The 18,371-nt window shown below is 33.5% G+C and overlaps 1 protein-coding gene across 1 annotated transcript; it reads left to right on the top strand.

The window, feature by feature from the left end:
• The first annotated feature begins 1,787 nt into the window (after positions 1–1,787).
• Positions 1,788–17,792, top strand: LOC111001409 (WD repeat-containing protein 19). The gene is made up of 21 exons (XM_022271302.2): positions 1,788–1,981; positions 2,062–2,219; positions 2,544–2,768; positions 2,849–3,059; positions 3,303–3,583; positions 4,371–4,630; positions 5,520–5,740; positions 6,364–6,486; positions 6,782–6,969; positions 7,453–7,659; positions 8,645–8,856; positions 9,027–9,114; positions 10,247–10,465; positions 10,887–11,765; positions 11,989–12,097; positions 12,497–12,646; positions 13,319–13,412; positions 13,750–13,859; positions 14,662–14,829; positions 15,802–15,878; positions 17,040–17,792. Exons 1-21 carry the CDS (start codon positions 1,967–1,969, stop codon positions 17,149–17,151), a joined length of 4,107 nt encoding a protein of 1,368 aa, XP_022126994.2. The 5' UTR covers positions 1,788–1,966; the 3' UTR covers positions 17,152–17,792.
• The last annotated feature ends 579 nt before the right edge of the window (positions 17,793–18,371 follow it).

The following is an 18,371-nucleotide window of genomic DNA, read 5'->3' as shown; positions in this document are numbered from 1 at the left end:
TTACTGCCAGTTCTCAAATCAAGGGCGTAGAACGTAAGAGAAGAACTGGCAATAAACTCTCCGCCACTCTTTTTAATCGCCAAGTTTTTTTTTTACACAATGCTTGTAAGGAGCTGCAACCACTACACCATGTTCCATATGACATATTGAGCAATAAAGAATAAAAAAAAAATTAAAAACAAAGATTTGTCCTCTATCAGCAGGAGGCATGGTGAAATAGGAGCACGCACTTACATACTCGTGAGAACAACACGCAAACACGTAGTATAAACAACTAATATCACCGCATACACGAATTCAAGTACGACCAGTCACCACAAGTAGCACCCGTTCACGAGTATGACGCATGGCCAGCCATCGGCAATGATCTTGTTATTAATTGATTTTCTATGGTGATTTTGATTGAATGTTAGAAAATAATACTAAGTGTGGTCAAATAAATGTGATTGCAACTTGAAGGCAAAAACATAATATTTGTTATTTGTGAGATTTTTTTGTATTTTTGTATTTTTGCATTCCACAGTTATTGAAGTTATTTAAAGAACTTCATATTTTAACACATTTATTTGTTTTAGATATTTTAATATATTATAAACGAATACATCTTATAACAATTTTCAAAATTTCAGATACAAGATAATTATGTTAACCATTGTATGCTGTCAGGAAAAAAATATCACTTCTATAACATAAACCTCTTTAACTTCAAATAATGAAGGCTTTAAAATATTTCTGACTTGGGCCCAGGCTGGCATTTTTTTAATTCACAATTTTAGAAAATTGTTCTTAACAGTCAATTATTTTGACATAAAATGCCGTATTCAAGACGTTTTGTTGTATAAATAAGCAACGTTAGCGTGTTGTTTTTGCAAATATTAGTTTTCTGTAGGATTTTAATATGTTTTTATACGCAGATTTATTTATAATGGAGTTATGTATGTAATATTTTTTTTGAGTCTTAAGGTAGAATATTTAATGTCGAAATATTGGAGATACTGTGGCTTCGTATGCCAAATAAGGCGTGGTAAGCGGTCATCATTGCTTGCAGAGCCTCGAGCTATATCTACCATATTTACTGAGAGGAGCCACACGTTTCTTGCGCCTCCTTAATATTATTGCATGTGAGACGGATATATTTACACACTGGCTGAATTAACAAGAATTGAATTATTTATTATTCGTTATAAAAAGGTTTAGATTTTATGTTTTCTTGATTTGTGCATATTATGCTTTTTCTTTAATTATTATATTAATAACTTTTTAATAGTATCATTATTAAGTTACTGTTAAAATAGGACATCAGGAAATAAATATATGTAAATAAAGAATTCAATTTCTTTGTTACTGAATCAACTAAAAAGTTTCAATACAGATAGAATTTTAACTTTTTTATATAGTAAATTAATTAATTAATTTATACTTATATGAAAATAATACCTTCTATATGTACTATAATTAGAATAAATAAATATTTTTAACGGGACCTTAGTTTTTCTATGTATTCCTTTTAATTATAATTTACGCAGTTTGATATCTCCCTCTCTTCTTCACATCTATTAATTAAAAAAATTAAACCGATTATTGGCCGTGTTGTTCGTCAACCACTTTTATTAAACTATAGCTGACAATACCTATAATGACCAACCACAGAACTACAGTGTCAACTGTCCTAAAAACTGTATAACTACAGACACGTATATATCTTATAGATTAAGGTATAAATACCATAGACTAACTAAAATTAAATGTAGCTTGATAGTTGATACATTGATAGCGCGTACGCAGAAGTGCTATGCAATATGCATTATGTATGCTCGACGCTCGTAGCTATAGCAACGTATCACCAATTACAAAACAATAAACATCTAAATTGTGGATTAAAAAATTGTGATTAAATAAACATTATTTTACATCGTGATAATGTAATAGTTTGCGAAAACTGATTAAAAAATACCGAAATTGAGAAATGGCAGCTCCAAAAGTACGTTCATTCGGTTAATTTAAATATAAATTATTCCTATTTCATATAGTTAAACTAAAATTTAAACCTTTCCATTACAGCTTTTATACACAATTGAGCAGCCCCATGGGCTTGGGGAACTTTATTTTGTTTGGCAGAAAGGTGAAGCAGGTTTATTGCTTGCTACCACTGGCACTGATGCTACTGTTGCTATTCACGATAGATCGGGCCAGTTACTAGAAAGAATAAAATTACCTGGGTATGACTTAAATATGTTAAATGTTTATTTATTTCTAACTACAAAACAAAAATAACTTGAGGAACTTTATATACACGAACGAAATACACGTTGCTATAAGCCATCCTAATTTTGGCCTCAAATAATTCATTTCTTTAGTTTTCAGTTTAATAGCGTCTGAAATAAATAAAGATTGTTAGATATAAACATTATTACTATTGAGTTACGCAAAACGGACCAATTTCGAGTCTAGTTGCGGAAACTGAGCCCACCTACCTTACCTTACCTTATTACTATTGAGATAAAACTTGACATGTTTAATTATTACTTGAGGTGTTTCTGCAGTTTGTGTGCAGCTCTGGAATGGGATAGTGATGGTGACTATTTAGCTATGATATCGCCAAACAGCAATGGTGTGTATATCTGGGAATCTCATGGTAATAAGAAGATGAATATTGATACTGGATTGAGAGAAGCTCCGTCATGTTTGGCCTGGACATATGGAGAGCCATTGTTGGCAGTTGGGACAATTAAAGGCAATTTGTGTCTCTACAATCATCACACAACAAAGTATATAGTCCTAATGCATTTAATTTAGTAATTGTGTTATTTATTTGAGAAATTTTGTAATAATATATATTATTTTTCAGACGTGTGCCAATTATAGGCAAACATACAAAAAAAATCACATGTGCTGCATGGAACAGAGATGGTATATTAGTACTGGGTTCTGATGACAAAAGTCTATCTATTAATAATTCTGATGGGGACACACTGCGTGTGATCACTCTGAGAGAAATTCCAAATGATCTACAGTTTTCTGAGATGAAAACTGATGAAAGAGTAGCTGGAGAAAATACTGTGAGGCCTTAAATATTATTATGTTACTATTAAAAGTTTAACTAATTATAAAAGATTAGGAAATATTTTCATTTAAAATATGTCACATAGGAATCTGTTAAAAACCATTTATATATTTTTGCCTATAATCCTAGTAATGCAAATGCCTAGTAAACATTTTAGTATTATTTGACTGTCTATAATATTTTAAAATTTATTTTATACTAACATTAGATTTATTTTTACACTTAAGAGTATTTTCAGATAAGTCTCATAGTCGGAAAGCGTACATTGTACCTATATAATTTACTCAGCCCAGAAAATCCTATAGAACTGGCCTTTCAACAGAGATATGGTTCTATCACTTCGTACAAATGGTATGGAGATGGATATATCCTTATAGGATTTAGTGCAGGCTTTGTGATTGCAATATCAACACATATAAAAGAAGTGGGAGAGGAATTGTTTCAAGTTAAAAATCACAAGGACAATTTGACAGATGTCGCAATAAATAAAGGGCAGGCAGCTTCATGTGGAGATGGACAGTGAGGTCTTTTTATTAATTTTTCACTCCACACCTTTTGCTTGAATCTCAAATAATTGCATACTTCATAACAAATAATTTCTTCAAATTATACTAAAGTAGCATTAATTCATACAGATATAATGAGTAATAAAATAATTATCTTAAATTTACATTTACTGCTTACTCAAATCAATCCTTGAACTCTTACAACCCAATGACTCTTTTGTAGAAATAATAAAAATAAGTAACAATAAACTCTTTGTCAATCATTTAAATTGAAAAGGTTTTTTTTACGGAATGTTTGTGAGCACCTGCAACCATTGCATCATGCCCCTCATCACATGTTTAACTTTAATAAATAAATAATAATTATCTATACTAATATTATAAAGAGGAAAGGTTTGATTTTTTGTTTGTTTGTTTGTTTGTATGAATTGAATAGGCTCATAAACTACTGGACCGATTTTAAAAATTCTTTCACCATTCGAAAGCCAATCCACGAGTAATATAGGCTATATTTAATTTTGAACAAAAATAGGGTTCCGTAAGATATTATGGTTTTTTGGACACAAGGTGTAAAAAATCAACCAAAAAAGTTACTTATTTTGAGTACCCTGCCTAAACTATTAAAGATAGAACCATAAAATGTTCTAAGTAACTGTAGATCTTATAAATACCTACAAAAAAGTCCGCGACACACTATACCTATCTATGTCGAGTGAGGCACAATAACCATAAATGATATACATGGCAAAACGACGTTTGCCAGTTCAGCTAGTCACTTATATTATAATATCTCTTTACAGATTAAAGATAATATCCGTATGGAATAATGGTGAAGTGTCAGGTTCAGTTACTCCAACGGGTGGAGCGGAACGTTGTGCATGGAGTTCTGACGGCCGCTTATTGGCCACCGCTGGGAGGGCGTATTTGAACGTATACGTTACAACTTTACCACCGTTATACGCTGCTTATGGTACAAGAGTGCTTACGCTGACTAATCTTACTGAGGTTACAGTGTATCAGTGCATCGCTGTGGGGGACGAGCCAGAAAATGTTAATAAATGTAAGTTAAGGTGTAATGCGATCAACAGATGGCGCTGTGATATTTGAATAGCCTCGTTACAGTAAAAGTGACTTAAGAGTGTTTAACCTGTGGTTATCATACTCGTATGAAATTATTTTTTAACTAAGTCTGGTATTTATTATTATTTAAAAAAGAGAAATAATACTTTTATTTTAATAGCATTACTTTGAAAATTTATGAAAAAAAATTCAGTCCTGCTGTATTTGGAACTGAATGCCAAGTCGAAAATACATAGAAAATGAGTGTTCAATCTAGCTTTCACACAGCTGGATATTTATTTTATTAAATATGATGTAGACATATACTATCTCGATTTTTTGTAGATGTATAAGTTTTATATGAAACTGTATAACTTTATCGTCATTAATGTCTCCAGCGATTTTTATTGGGATTTTTTCACACTTTGTTAAATTATTGAACTGTTTTGAATATCGTATGATTATATAGATTGTGTTCGTTAGGGATAATGTACGATTCTAATTGTCAAACAATGTTTCGATTCGGTCCAGTAGTTTTGAAGCCTATTTAATGCGAAGGAACGAATCTTTCATCTTTATAAATAATTTATTTATAAGTAAGACTTCGAATACTTTTATGAAATTTCTGTGTCCAAAAATTCTGCCGTAAAACCCTTTGTCTAATTAAGACCAGATTGTTCATCTCAGATACGTATTTAAATAAGTAAGGTATAGGAAAAATAAATTGTCACCAATAACTAGTAATGTGGCAAAAACATAAAAAAATTGCGTCGGGGATTGTAGGTTGCAGCCAGTCTCATTGCACAGCCCTTAAACACTTTATTTCATTTACAGTACTGGCTTCTTACCTTTAACATCTTTCCTAGTTTAAAATGTGTTTAACATTCCAGCCGAACCAATTCCCCTGGCGGCATACACTTTAACAACGGAGCCTACGGCCATAGCTTTAGGCGCATCACACGTTTGTTGTGCTACGGGTTCACTTGTGTGGTTCTATCCCCTGGCGGGAGGAACCCCTGCAAGACGTCAATACCCTGGCACTGTTGATGTTTTGAGGGTGGCAGGTCAATTCGCTGCTGCGATATTTCAGTCTAGGGCCATGTTGCATACTGTAAGTATGCGTATTGATCAGTAATATCCGTTTGTTATCTTAAATATATATTGCTGTTAGTAATTGAGTATTTAGTTTGAAAACTGCTTCCCTAGGATTTCTGCTATGTCATGATTTTAAACTGAATAAGATTACTTGATGTACCACATTGTGTCTACTTTAAATCCCGGTTCGAAGAAGGTAGTTTATAAGTTGAAGTAGATATCACCTAGTTGGTCTTGGCGCCACATTTTGTCATACTATATGTGTATTTTGTGAACTAAATTTATCTGGGTAGATAAATTCTTTGGAAATACATACACAGGGGATGTCATGTCCCCTTAAGCCGCCTAGGGTAGACTACCAGTTTTCGCCCGAGTACCTTGCGTTGATTTGCTTGGCAAACCCGCCCTTATTTAATGGGCGTACAGAAGGCTGAGGTATTTTAGTATCATAGATCTCGCTACCTCTCTGAATAAGCTCTGTGCTTTGACTGACAGTTCCACAGTCCCTGCATCAAGTCCCATATCCGTCTGGCCCCTGGCGTCTAGCCAAAAAGACCAGCTTTATAAAGGCCGCTGTATTCGAATGACGGTATTGTCATTTCATTGTGAAGTTATTAAAAAATAATATTTATAATTCAGATAGATTCAGCCGATCCATCTGAGCCAGAGAAGGAAGCAATGTTATTCCCAGAATCACACATGCAAGACGCCAAGATATTAGACATACACCTGACTAGCGATTTCTTTATTTTCGTAACGGATGTGAGTCTGCACGTTTCTTTTTCTTCGTGTTAGATTGTTAAGTTTATGAAATGAAGTAGAATGTTTGCCGGTTACGTATGTCATGTAATTAAATGAGTTATTTTTCGCATCGAATACGAAATAAAATTTAAACACCTATAACTGCCTATAACTATCAGAATACTATTACTAATACAATTTTAACAAAATTTAATTACTATATAAATTAAAAATAAATTAAAAAATGGGATATGGCAAGCACTAATTAATATAATTTTTTTTAACGCATTATAATTATAATTTTGTTTTATTCCAGCATGGAGATATAGAGTATTTTGGTCTTGAAGAATGGAGAAAATGCGTTCGTTATAAGCATACGTGCGCAGTGTCATCGTTATACGTGGATATAAGCGGTGCACGCGCATTGTTACTTGACGAGCGACGTCGTGCGTACGTTTATTGGCCCGCTGCTGGGGAATTGTGTGCAGTGCCAGATGTGACTAGGTTAGGTAGCATGTAAATACTGAATAAGTTCTTTCGTAATAATATGTATTATAAAATATTCATAAAAACCTATAACATCGATATTGACAATATAATTTATACATACAGATATTTTGAATAATGCGGTCCTACCGCACAAAAGTAACCTTTACTGATAAAATTATTTAACTATCGCTCTCTTCTAATGCCTCTAGTATCAAAATATTTTTTGAAGATTATTTTTAATAACTTGGATTAACGAGTGTCTAAAAATCGAAACTAAGTATCTAAGACTTCCAAATGACAAAAACTGTTTGATTTTGACATACGTTAATCAAAGTTTGCTCTAAATCACGTGCAGAATTGAGAATTCCGGCTTTACTATGAGAGGATCTATAAACATGTCATCCAAAAATCGATGACGTTCTTAGTTTTCTAACTAACACTATGCCTAAGAAAAATGATGAAGATAATGGTTATATCTTGCAAATATTCCAATTTCAGCTGCAAAGGCGTAATTTGGGACATTTGCCTGTCAGACCGTAACGTGTTCGCGATTTATACGGGCGATGCCATACATACGTATTATTACGCTCCGAGCTCTATTAGCGGTTCCCATGTGGACTTTGTGGCCAGTACCAGTCTGTTACCTGATCAGATACCGCTTATTTTGTTCTCGGGTGATGTCTATTGCTATGCTACTGGGGGCAAGTGAGTTTTACTAGTACTATGCATGTAAATTTAACGCGAATCTGTTAAATTGTTTGTACAATTTGTGTGTTTTATAGCAATTGTATCAAGTTGAGATTTAATCGTGCTATAACGCTATATTTAAAAAAAGTGCGTGCGTACAAAGTACACATGTATAAAGTGAAACTTCCTCGTAAATTAATTATTCTGAAGGTAAAAGCCCCAATAGATGATCATGTACCCGTATATCTATATTTACAATAGTGCTAATGTTAATATAAATAAATAAAAAATCTGCTTTTTCTGCACAAGATGTTATGCAATAGAATTGCCATCTAAAGTTCTAACAGTAACTACTAAGCGAATGCATCAACCAATAGTGTGTATTTTTCTCGATCTCCCTTTCTCACTCTCTCTCAATCGTTGTCTCACTCTCTCTCAATCGTTGTCTCCCTTTTTTTCGAGAAAAACTAAAAAAAAGGAAAAAAAATCTTTGTGACGTTTCATCCGTAAAAAAATTACCTAAGAAGTTTCACTTAACCTTTTGTTGTATAACCATTATTACAAGATGACAGTAAAGAATTATTGGACTCTCTTATAAATAGATAAATCAATCTAATAATAATCATTTTACTTTATTTAGTCTCTCTTTATCAAATTGTGTTCACACTATGAGGAAAAGAGACGTGTACTTTGACTTAAACGTTCCAATTACTGTTCATTTTAATTATAAACATATTTGTGAAATTCTAACCTTCTAATTTTAATGAACCAAAAAATGCTTTTTATTATCACAGTGCAATCCTTTAACGTGACAAAGAAAGATTAAAATGAGCTCAGTAGTCAATGACTAATTTATTTAATGAATAACGGTGTAAATATTTCTTAATGTTTTCTTTTATTCATTAACGCGATATTAGTATCAATTAGGTTTTTTTGTCTTCATCTATTTTTACAAAATAAATATGATCAAATAATTTGAAGTTAAAAAAAAATTGTTTCCTAGCGTAATCAAAATTTCTCTGGACTCCCACAACACGAGTGGACTGGCAGAAGCAGACACGGAGCGTCGCGTCAATAATCAGAAGCAGCATATTAATAAATTAATATTGCTCCGCCGATTTGGAGAGGCCTGGCTCTTCTGCGACGCCATTGATGAAGTAGAACAGTGGAGGAATCTGGGGGAAGCCGCCATTGCTGACTTGAATGTGGAGTTTGGTGGGTTCCTTTACAGGGATTTATTTAGTACTGGTACAAGAAAAAATATCCTTGGGTAGGAAAACAAAACGATTCTTGGCTGATTAACGGGTCTTGCGAAGCTGTGATTGGACTACAGTAATGGTTTTCAATCCATCTATTGGTCGCTAAAACTATTTCATTATTTCCAGCAATACGAGTGTACACTCGACTCAGTGATGTAGCAATGGTGTGGGCTCTCGAAGACGCTTCAAACGTCGAAGAATTGCCCGTCTTATGGTAAGAATGCATACTTTATTTTCTTAACAAAATTTCTGTATTACATTTAAATTTTGTATAAAAACTAATGACAAAATACTATAACATGTCCGAAAATGATAATGTATATGAAATTATTTAACATTAATAAAACTCATATTTATATATGCTATCCCCTGTAAAGGCCATGTGTCCTTAAATTTTAATTCATTTGAAACAATCCCGAGTAATGTGCAGACTGTGAGAATCGGTCAAGGGGTTTCTTAAGTCTCAAAGAAATTTTTCTAGTTCTAAAATATAGAGCAAAGTTTGCTATAAGAAACGTAATGTGTGGTATACTACGGACGCGGAGCACGAAGAATTTCGTACAATGACCTTTGGGCCTACTGCCAGTGGTTAAAAACATTTTTTTTAAAAGTACGAATATTAAAAACGGTAGTTTAGAATTTGAGTTAGCTTTGTAAATAAGATCATCGACTTAATATATGTAAGTACCCAAGGATAGCTTTTTACCCGATAACCCGACCCTAAAATGAGACATTTTGCGTTTCTTACGCGGAGACACAAACTCCTTGAAAGTACGGGACGTAGACGGGGTTGGTTCCATTTAAACTTCTTACCGTTATAATTAATAATAACAGCAAATAAATTCAACGACCAAACACACAAACACCACGCACAACAAACTTAACCTCAAAAAGGAAACTACTCACAAGCGAATCCCAGCACGGAATGATCTTTTATTTCAGCGTTAAAAAAGGAATTACTACTTATAACAAAACAAACAAATGGTTATGACTAAAAGGTTTACAATCTCTGAATACGGCGGTCACTGCATCTGTGTGAGCGCAACGGCAATATGTTTATGCGCGAGCGACAAAGACATAAGATGACGGGACATTATACGAAATTCTTCGTGCTCCGCGTCCGTAGTATAATAGTTTGTTTGACTTCTTAATTGGTTCTAAGTCTGAAAAATCTTAAAAATACACCTTAACATCTCAGCAATAAGGCTGCTATTAAAATTCACACAGTTATTATATAATACTAAAAAATCCTAACTATCAATTCCTATGTTAGGGCTCAAGTAAATAGATTATTAACCCTGAAGAATTTACATAACTAGAGTAATAAGTATACAATTCTTGCATAGCGGATTATTATGCGCATGCGTAGGCGCAGGCGACGCGGCAGCTCGTTGGCTTGGGGCCAGTGGGATTAATGCTGATAATGAAATGGGTTCAGCGCGGTACGCTCTAGAGTTGGAAGCGGCGAGAGGAGAATGGGCTAACGCAGCGGAAATAGCTAGAAGGGCTGCACCCACACTAGCGCCAAGTCTTACTTTACATCATGCTATGCATTTGGAACTGACGTATGTCATTTTCGGTACTTCTTATTATTGAGGGGTTTATTCGTTTAATTTATGTTATTAATTCATTTATATATATATTTTAATAACGGTATATTTTGGCAAACAGTTAACTAATTCTTGCCCGCTGTACACTTGCGAACTGGTAGTAAATGTAAATTTACAATTAATTTCATTTTTTTGACGTTCATAAGTGTACTTGTTTACCTATATGAATAAATATATTTTTGTTTGTTTGTTTGAATGAAATTTAACATGGTGATTCAATTACAAATAGTTTGAGATGAATAGGTTTAATAATTAAAGCATTATTTATTGCAGTTTATTAAAAATAAATATGTATTGACATTTCCAAAATTATCTATTTACAATTAGGTAAACATTCCGCACTCTATGTTTTAAATTACTGATGTTTAAATTCCAGAGCTGACTACCACGAAGCTCTGGCGACGTATGAGAAGAGTGTTATCAGCGAAAATGCGAATAGCGTCAAAGTAAAGGAGCATAACACTAAATGTGAAGCAGGCATCGCCCGAATGTCTATCAGATGTGGTGACGTCATGCGAGGAGTCACCACTGCTTTAAAATATTCCCACGATATAACCCTACTCAAAGACTGTGCACAGTTACTTGAAGAAGAGAAGCAATACAGTCATGCCGCAGCACTATACGACCATGCTGGAAACACAGAGAAGGCCGCTTCGTTATATATCAAACTCAAGTCATGGCTCAAAGTCGAAGCTCTCATCCCCAAAATTAATTCCCCAAGCATTCACCTGCAATACGCAAAAGCTAAAGAAGCCGAAGGCAGATATAACGATGCTCTCAAGTCCTACATCAAAGCTCAAGACTTTGAAGCAGCGATACGCCTCAATCTTGACAAACTTGACGATATTGATGAGGCAGTACGTTTGGTTCAAGAAACGAAATCGGTGCATGGAGCTAAGATGGTGGCGAACTATTTCCAAAACAGTGATGATCCAACTTCCGCTATAAAATTCCTAGTGATGTCCCTGTGTTATGACGATGCGTTTCATCTGGCGAGGAAGAATGGGAAGCTTCATTTGTACGGGGAGATTCTGATACAAACGTCACAGGCTAGGGCTGAAGACTTTAAGAGCTTGGCTCTGCACTTTGAGGGAGAGAAGAACCATTTATTGTGTGGGAAGTTTTATTTTCATGCAGGGGAATATAATAAGGCGATGACGCATTTGTTGAAAACGGGTGCTGAGGATGAGAACGAAGCGATAACTATTGCCATTGATTCAGCCGCAGCCAGTGATGACGAGAGGCTGACAAAAAGGTGATTTAAAAATCTATTAATGGAATTGTATCCAAGGTACATAGATGTAAATATATTCTTAGGAATGCGTTAAAAACTAAATGCCTCAAGTGTGAACGGGCCTTTGATTTATGCGAAAAAGTTTGTTTCAAGTCGCACGACACAGGATCCTGATAAAAATTTGGTTTTCTCAGTGTTCGTTGATATATTTAGTTGTTATACTAAAAAAAGTATTGTTTTGTAGATTGATTGAGTATCTATTGGGAGAAACAGATGGAAATCCACGTGATCCCCGACATCTATTCCGTCTGTATATGGCCAAGAAACAGTTCAATGAAGCAGCTAAGACAGCGGTATGTATTTACTGTACTTGAATAAACCATATTAGAAGGATAAATAAAATAAAATACGTTTATTTTGGAACATAAGATCATCAAGGTATCACTTATTCTACGTCATTAAATTTGAAACTTCCTGCTCATCGGCAAAGAAGACAGAGGGTAGGCCGAGAGAAAAAGTCGGTGTAAAAAACTGTCGGTACTCTTTTAAAAAGCAAAACAATACTACAATATTTAAAACAAATTAATTAGAAGTAGCCTGCCCAGCACTTGACCCAATTCCTTTTATCAACTACATAATCGCTAACTTTATATTAGGCCTTTTAAGCCAACCTTATGTAAAATCCTTTATGTAGGAAATTATGTTCATTTCAATATTTGCTTCGACGAATTCAAGAAGTAGTCAATTTTCAGGTGATAATATCGAACGCGGAATGTGCTGCGGGCCGATATCGTGAAGCAAGAGATGTTTCCCGTGGTCTGGTGGGAGCATTGCGGGCAAGAGGCCTTCCAGTCCCACGGGATTTGAGACGTGCCGTCGCTCTGTTACACTCTTATATATTGGTACGTTAATCTAATCAACGTACGTAAGGTATACTTTCGAAATACGAATCGTTGGTGTCTGATTGGTCGGCAACGTTCAACCAATCAGTTTTTTTTTATTTTGTTTGTATATAAATAGTAAAATAAAATCCTCATTCATAATTCAACCATAACAATCTTTAGTAAGTCACGGTGTTAAAATAATTACTTATGTTTAAAATTACTAGCCGAAACCATTTTTTCTATGACGAAAAAGTTTGATAATATATGCTTAATTATATTGTATTACGTCACATTTTTGCATTTAAACGTTAAACTATTAATAGAAATTTAGTAAATTCACTTGTTAAGCAAATGGAATCATTGTCTGTTTTTATAGTCTTTATTACTTTTTTAATATTTAAAAAAATTAAATTTTTCGAAAAAAAATATTTCGCCGACCTCTGTTATTAGATATAGGGTCTGTTTCACAATGTCCGGATAGGTTCCAAATAAGTATTTATTACTTATTGGTAGGATAAACACTACTGTTGCGTTTCACGACTGTCAGATAGCGCTATACGTCATGAAACGCGAAGTTTCTAATTTGGAACTTTTATCTTCCGAATCATTTATGTGTTGTCTATTTCGTACTTTATCCATACATTGTGAAACACCCTTAGACTTTAAGAATTAAAACATATTTGTTGTTAGGTCCGGACTCATGTGCGTCGCGGCCGTCATGATCTTGCCGCTCGTTTGCTGTTGCGTACTTCGAGTGAAGTATCTTTTTTTCCCACGCAACAACGTAAGTCTTGAATTTGTAAAATATATATTATAATATATATTATTATTTATCAGTTATATTCATATAATTCAGCGTCGCTTCGGTCCCTTTAGCGGCGACGATATCGACTTAAATATTGCGTTCGTGTATCACTCAATGTTTCAAATAATGAGAGAACTATCGCTATTGGAAGTTACAGAATACCGGCGTTCATTTGAATACTGTCTAAATAATTCTCGACACCACTTAAACACACAAATAATTTCAACAAAATCTGTCTAGCCGTTTAGCTATTTATATCCATACCGGATATTTATTTGTTTGCCATAAGCAAATTTAAGTTAAAGATTTATTTCAGATCAAGTGTCAATCCTGACGTCGACAGTGATAGAGTGCGTACGCGCAGGTCTTAAGCATCAAGCGTACCAATGGGCGAGAGTGCTCATGCAACCGGAATATCGTTCTCAGGTATGTGAGCTTAAGTTATGTAAGTAAAGTTAAAGAAAAGCTAGTCGAATTCAACTATATCTTTCTCTATCGGATTCAATGTGCGCAAAAGAGAAAACCTAGTCGAATTCAACTATATCTTTCTCTATCGGATTCAATGTGCGCAAAAGAGAAAAGCTAGTCGAATTCAACTATATCTTTCTCTATCGGATTCAATGTGCGCAAAAGAGAAAAACTAGTCGAATTCAACTATATCTTTCTCTATCGGATTCAATGTGCGCAAAAGAGAAAAACTAGTCGAATTCAACTATACCTTTCTCTATGGACTACAATGTGTGCGAAAGAGAAAAACTAGACGTCAAAAATGTAAACTACCTCTACTATAGGATGATATTGTGAGTTCTGACTTGAGATATGTTTTATAATTTGCGAAATATAACGTAACGTAAGAAATAAAACATATCACTTGTTGATAACTAATACTGTTAACTGTATCTAGCTGTTTTACATCTTTATTTTGTTTAAGTTTGTCAGTGTAAGCACCTAATCAGAAATATTAAATCCTAATTCTAGAAGCTATCACGGTTTAGTCTTAGCTTCAGAGTGGACAACGCCATCTGTCGATACATATTAAAATGGAATGACCAACCAAGTCATGGACAAGACGGAGTAGATTATTTGTTATTACTATTATGTGTTATAAAAATGTATGATAGTATATAATATTACATTTTTAAAGTAAAGCCGTTTTTTTTATTTTCGTAAGAAATTCCTAACATATTTTAAATTTTTTTTATATAATGTTACTATAATACATTTTTAGATAGACCCAAAATATGCAAAGAAGATAGAGTCGGTAGTAAGGCATGGGGTACGCGGTGCGCCTGCCCCCGAGAGCCCTGCCGCTTGCCCCGTTTGTGGAGCAGATCTGGCCCCCGCCGAGCTTCATTGTCCGCGCTGCGAATCGGATATACCTTTTTGTTTAGCGACGGTAAGTCAAAATCTATACTAGAACTTGTTTATCAAAAGGTAATTGATCAAAGGTGAGTCTCAATTAGTCCTAAGTGTCAACTCTGAGTCTTAACTTAAAAGGGAATTCCAAATGAAATTACTTTGTATATCGATTTCTAACAAAACACCTAATACAATTAAAAAATATCGAATAGGGTCTTGGACGAATATTTTGATTTGATAAATTTTAGTCAGGTAGGTAAATAGCCCATGGGCAGTCACTCAACATCAGGTGAGCTTTCTGGCCATCTGCCTCCTATAATATAAAAGTGCTTGCGTACAAAGTACTCATGTCCGATGTGAAACTTTGTAAATTAATTATTGCTAAGGTAATAGCCCCAATAGATCATGTACTAGTATGTGATCACTCTATGTAGTTCTATATTTATATTGACACTGTTTACATACTGTATACGTGCTAATGATAATATAAGTAAATAAAAAAATTGCGTTTACTGCACAAGACGTTGCGACAGAATTTCCAAAAGTTCTAATATGCAACTACTAATTGAATACATCAACCTCTAGCGTGTATTTTTCCTTGATCTCCCTTTCTCACTCTCTCTCAATTGGTCTCAATCACTCTCTCCCTTTTTTTCGACAAAAACGCTGCATATCTTCATGTCCTTAAGCTGCATATGTCCTTATCTAAAAGATAGTTAATATTTTTAAATTTGTTGTTATTACTGTTAAATTATATTTTGTTTATACATTTCTGAAGAACTGGCTGATGGCTTTATTGTCTCCTCCACTAGATATTAGATTTTTTAAATAAGTATAATTGAGTTATATCGAATCGCTTTAAATTAAAAATCACAAGTTGTCACATATTTATGAAAAGTGTTCGTAATTTAAGTAAATGATTTCCTCATTTCGTACAACGAATTTATCAATTTTTAATTGTATTATATTTTTGATTACAATAAATATTTTATTACATATTTAATTTTAGGGTCTCCATATAATTAAAGATGACCTAACAGCATGCCCTGAGTGCGATTTCCCGGCAATTTACACTGAGTTTGTTGAGTAAGTATTGACACAGACTGCTATATATTACTAAATTGTATGTATATATAACATATATATATATATACCAGTGGCGAAGGGTGAAATTTTGGCAAAGGGAAGCCGGTCCAAAAAAATGTTGAACAGCACTCTATATGAATTAAAGCCATAATAACAAACAAAATCCACAGTATTTAACCAAATCTGCGATTAAATTACCTTACAGAATCAGTCACAGTTTAAATAACACAAATATTAAAATATAACAAACGAAATTATCACGCACCAGTGGTATAGGAACACATGTCACATACTAAAAATAATCTATTTTCAACCAAACGAAATGGAACGCGAAAATATGCCAAAATAAAAAGAATATGACTTGCGAAGGATTTCATTATAACGCTAATTCTTTTTAATTTTGTCGTGTTTTCTTTCTCCCGTGCCGTGGTTCAATAACAATAATTTCTTTGTCTCTTTCTAATAGAGGAGAGGAGAGAACTGCAAGCCGGTCGCGATCAGCCTTATCTTTCTTTAAATTTTACGTACAGTTAGCGAGCATTAGAAAGAGATGGTTTGACACGCTCTGTCTCTTTTCGCCTCATAGTAAAACGTTGGCCGAGATAAGCTGTAATTCGTCGAGTTACCTTTAATGTAATTTAGGTACGAAAAATTGACGCGCTGATTAATTTACGACTATAAAATGAAATGTGATACTTAGGGTATTGCTAAGAATTACTATTGCTATTGTAAATCGCGCAGGCATTTAATTAATAATACTTTGTTAATGAAATAGAATGTAAATACTTTTGTATGAATATGGAACTGATTTTTGAAAGGTAACCCGGTGGGAATCGGCTTGTATGGACTCTTCGCCACTGATATATACATACATTTCAATGCCCAGAAAACAAAGATAAACATTGTTAAGGAATTTTTATATTGTTTCATTTTCAATACTAAGATTTTTGTATCTTAGGCTACAAACTCGTGTCAGGCTCTGTCAGAAACGTTAAACTTCATAGAAAAAATAATGTAGTAAAACAATCTTAGATTTTTTCCCTTTTAATTAACACAAAATCCCTTAGTAGCAGACAGATCAGAACCTACTTTAGCATATTTTTTATATATAACAATGTAAATTAAGATTTGTATATTTTATTTAAGATTGTGTTTTTTTAGGATTCTTAGAGAAGAAAGTAAGTGTCCAATGTGTGGTGAAAATATTGATTATAGACGGCTTGTGAAGATCGATGACGTCACGTTGTACCTTGATCATGGCAATACGGAATAATTTTAAGATTTTAATTATATTGAAATGCACAATTTAAATGAAAATGGTTACTGTATTTTTAGATGTTTATTAAACCACCGATTATAATGTAAACGTGATTAACTCTGATTGTTTTGTGTCAAGTCTATGTGGTAAGAGTTTTAAAAGATTTTAGTTCGATGTAGTTCTTTAGAAGACATTGTCGTTGACAGTTAATAAGCGTACTTTCGTCTTATGAAAATATATGCTTCTTATTCTTCGCTTTTTTTGTAATAGGTAAAGTTAAGGTTAAAATAGTCAAATGGTTGTTTATGTATTTATTTATTTATGTTTATTATAAAACTAAACATCGTACAAAGTATGGTGTATATCGTACAAAGGTATACCTCTCCACTTCCTAAGTGGTAATGGCGCTTAACACCCAGTTAAGCAACTGTCTGTTACTTGATGCAGTTTCTGTGCTTAATAATAATAAAAATATCGATTTGAACCTTTCCAACCAGTTTCTTAATAATTATTGATAATTTTCAAGTATATTAACCTAATTTTAGTGTTAATCCGTTTCTGTGATTATCTCCGTCCTAAGATAGGATAACGTTACGACTTATCTAATATTTACTTTAGCGATAACTGATAATATTAAGCTTTACGATGATTAAAGAAATATGTACAATTTTGTGTTTTATTTATTTATGTATTTTTATATAATTTTTGACCTCGTGACAACTCTGTTTGACTTTATCATTTGAATCCGAATTGAAAACATTGTAAAGGGAAAAAGTAGTTATGGAATGATTAGTTATCAAAAAAACTCTGCTTACTGAAAGTTCAAGAAAACTACATCTAAAAATAACTAAAGGAAAACTAAATTGACCGCAACACACGCTTTAAGATTTATATTGTATCTTTTTTAAATTTTGATACAATTTCAGGTAGAATACGATAAAAATAAATCCACATATACATCCTTGACGCATACCATAATGTATATTTTCATGCGTATTTACTTACCATTTTAGTACCATATTCCTCCTAACCTTGTAACAATACGTAAAAATACTTCGTCACTCAATCTTCCCATGTGTCACAAATATAGATATATTTGGTGCAGAACAAAGGCAAGAATTTTGTGGCGAAATCCTATGCGTAGTTGGTGACTTCTGGCGGAGGACAGAGCTTCACTTAGAGTCTAAGTCGTTGTGTATGAAGAGGAATAATAATAGCATTTACGCCGAGATGCC

The sequence above is a fragment of the Pieris rapae genome, chromosome 18, assembly GCF_905147795.1.
Source record: "Pieris rapae chromosome 18, ilPieRapa1.1, whole genome shotgun sequence".
NCBI lineage: Eukaryota > Metazoa > Arthropoda > Insecta > Lepidoptera > Pieridae > Pieris > Pieris rapae.
Note: the sequence above shows the minus strand (reverse complement) of the source record. Positions and strands in the feature narration are given on the sequence as shown.

What these genes read in the sequence shown, in the direction of transcription:
- LOC111001409 (XM_022271302.2), top strand. An exon ending in TGCTATGCTACTGGGGGCAA is followed by an intron (nt 7,660 to 8,644) that starts GTGAGTTTTACT and finishes ATTGTTTCCTAG; the next exon opens with CGTAATCAAAATTTCTCTGG. An exon ending in TGACTTGAATGTGGAGTTTG is followed by an intron (nt 8,857 to 9,026) that starts GTGGGTTCCTTT and finishes CATTATTTCCAG; the next exon opens with CAATACGAGTGTACACTCGA.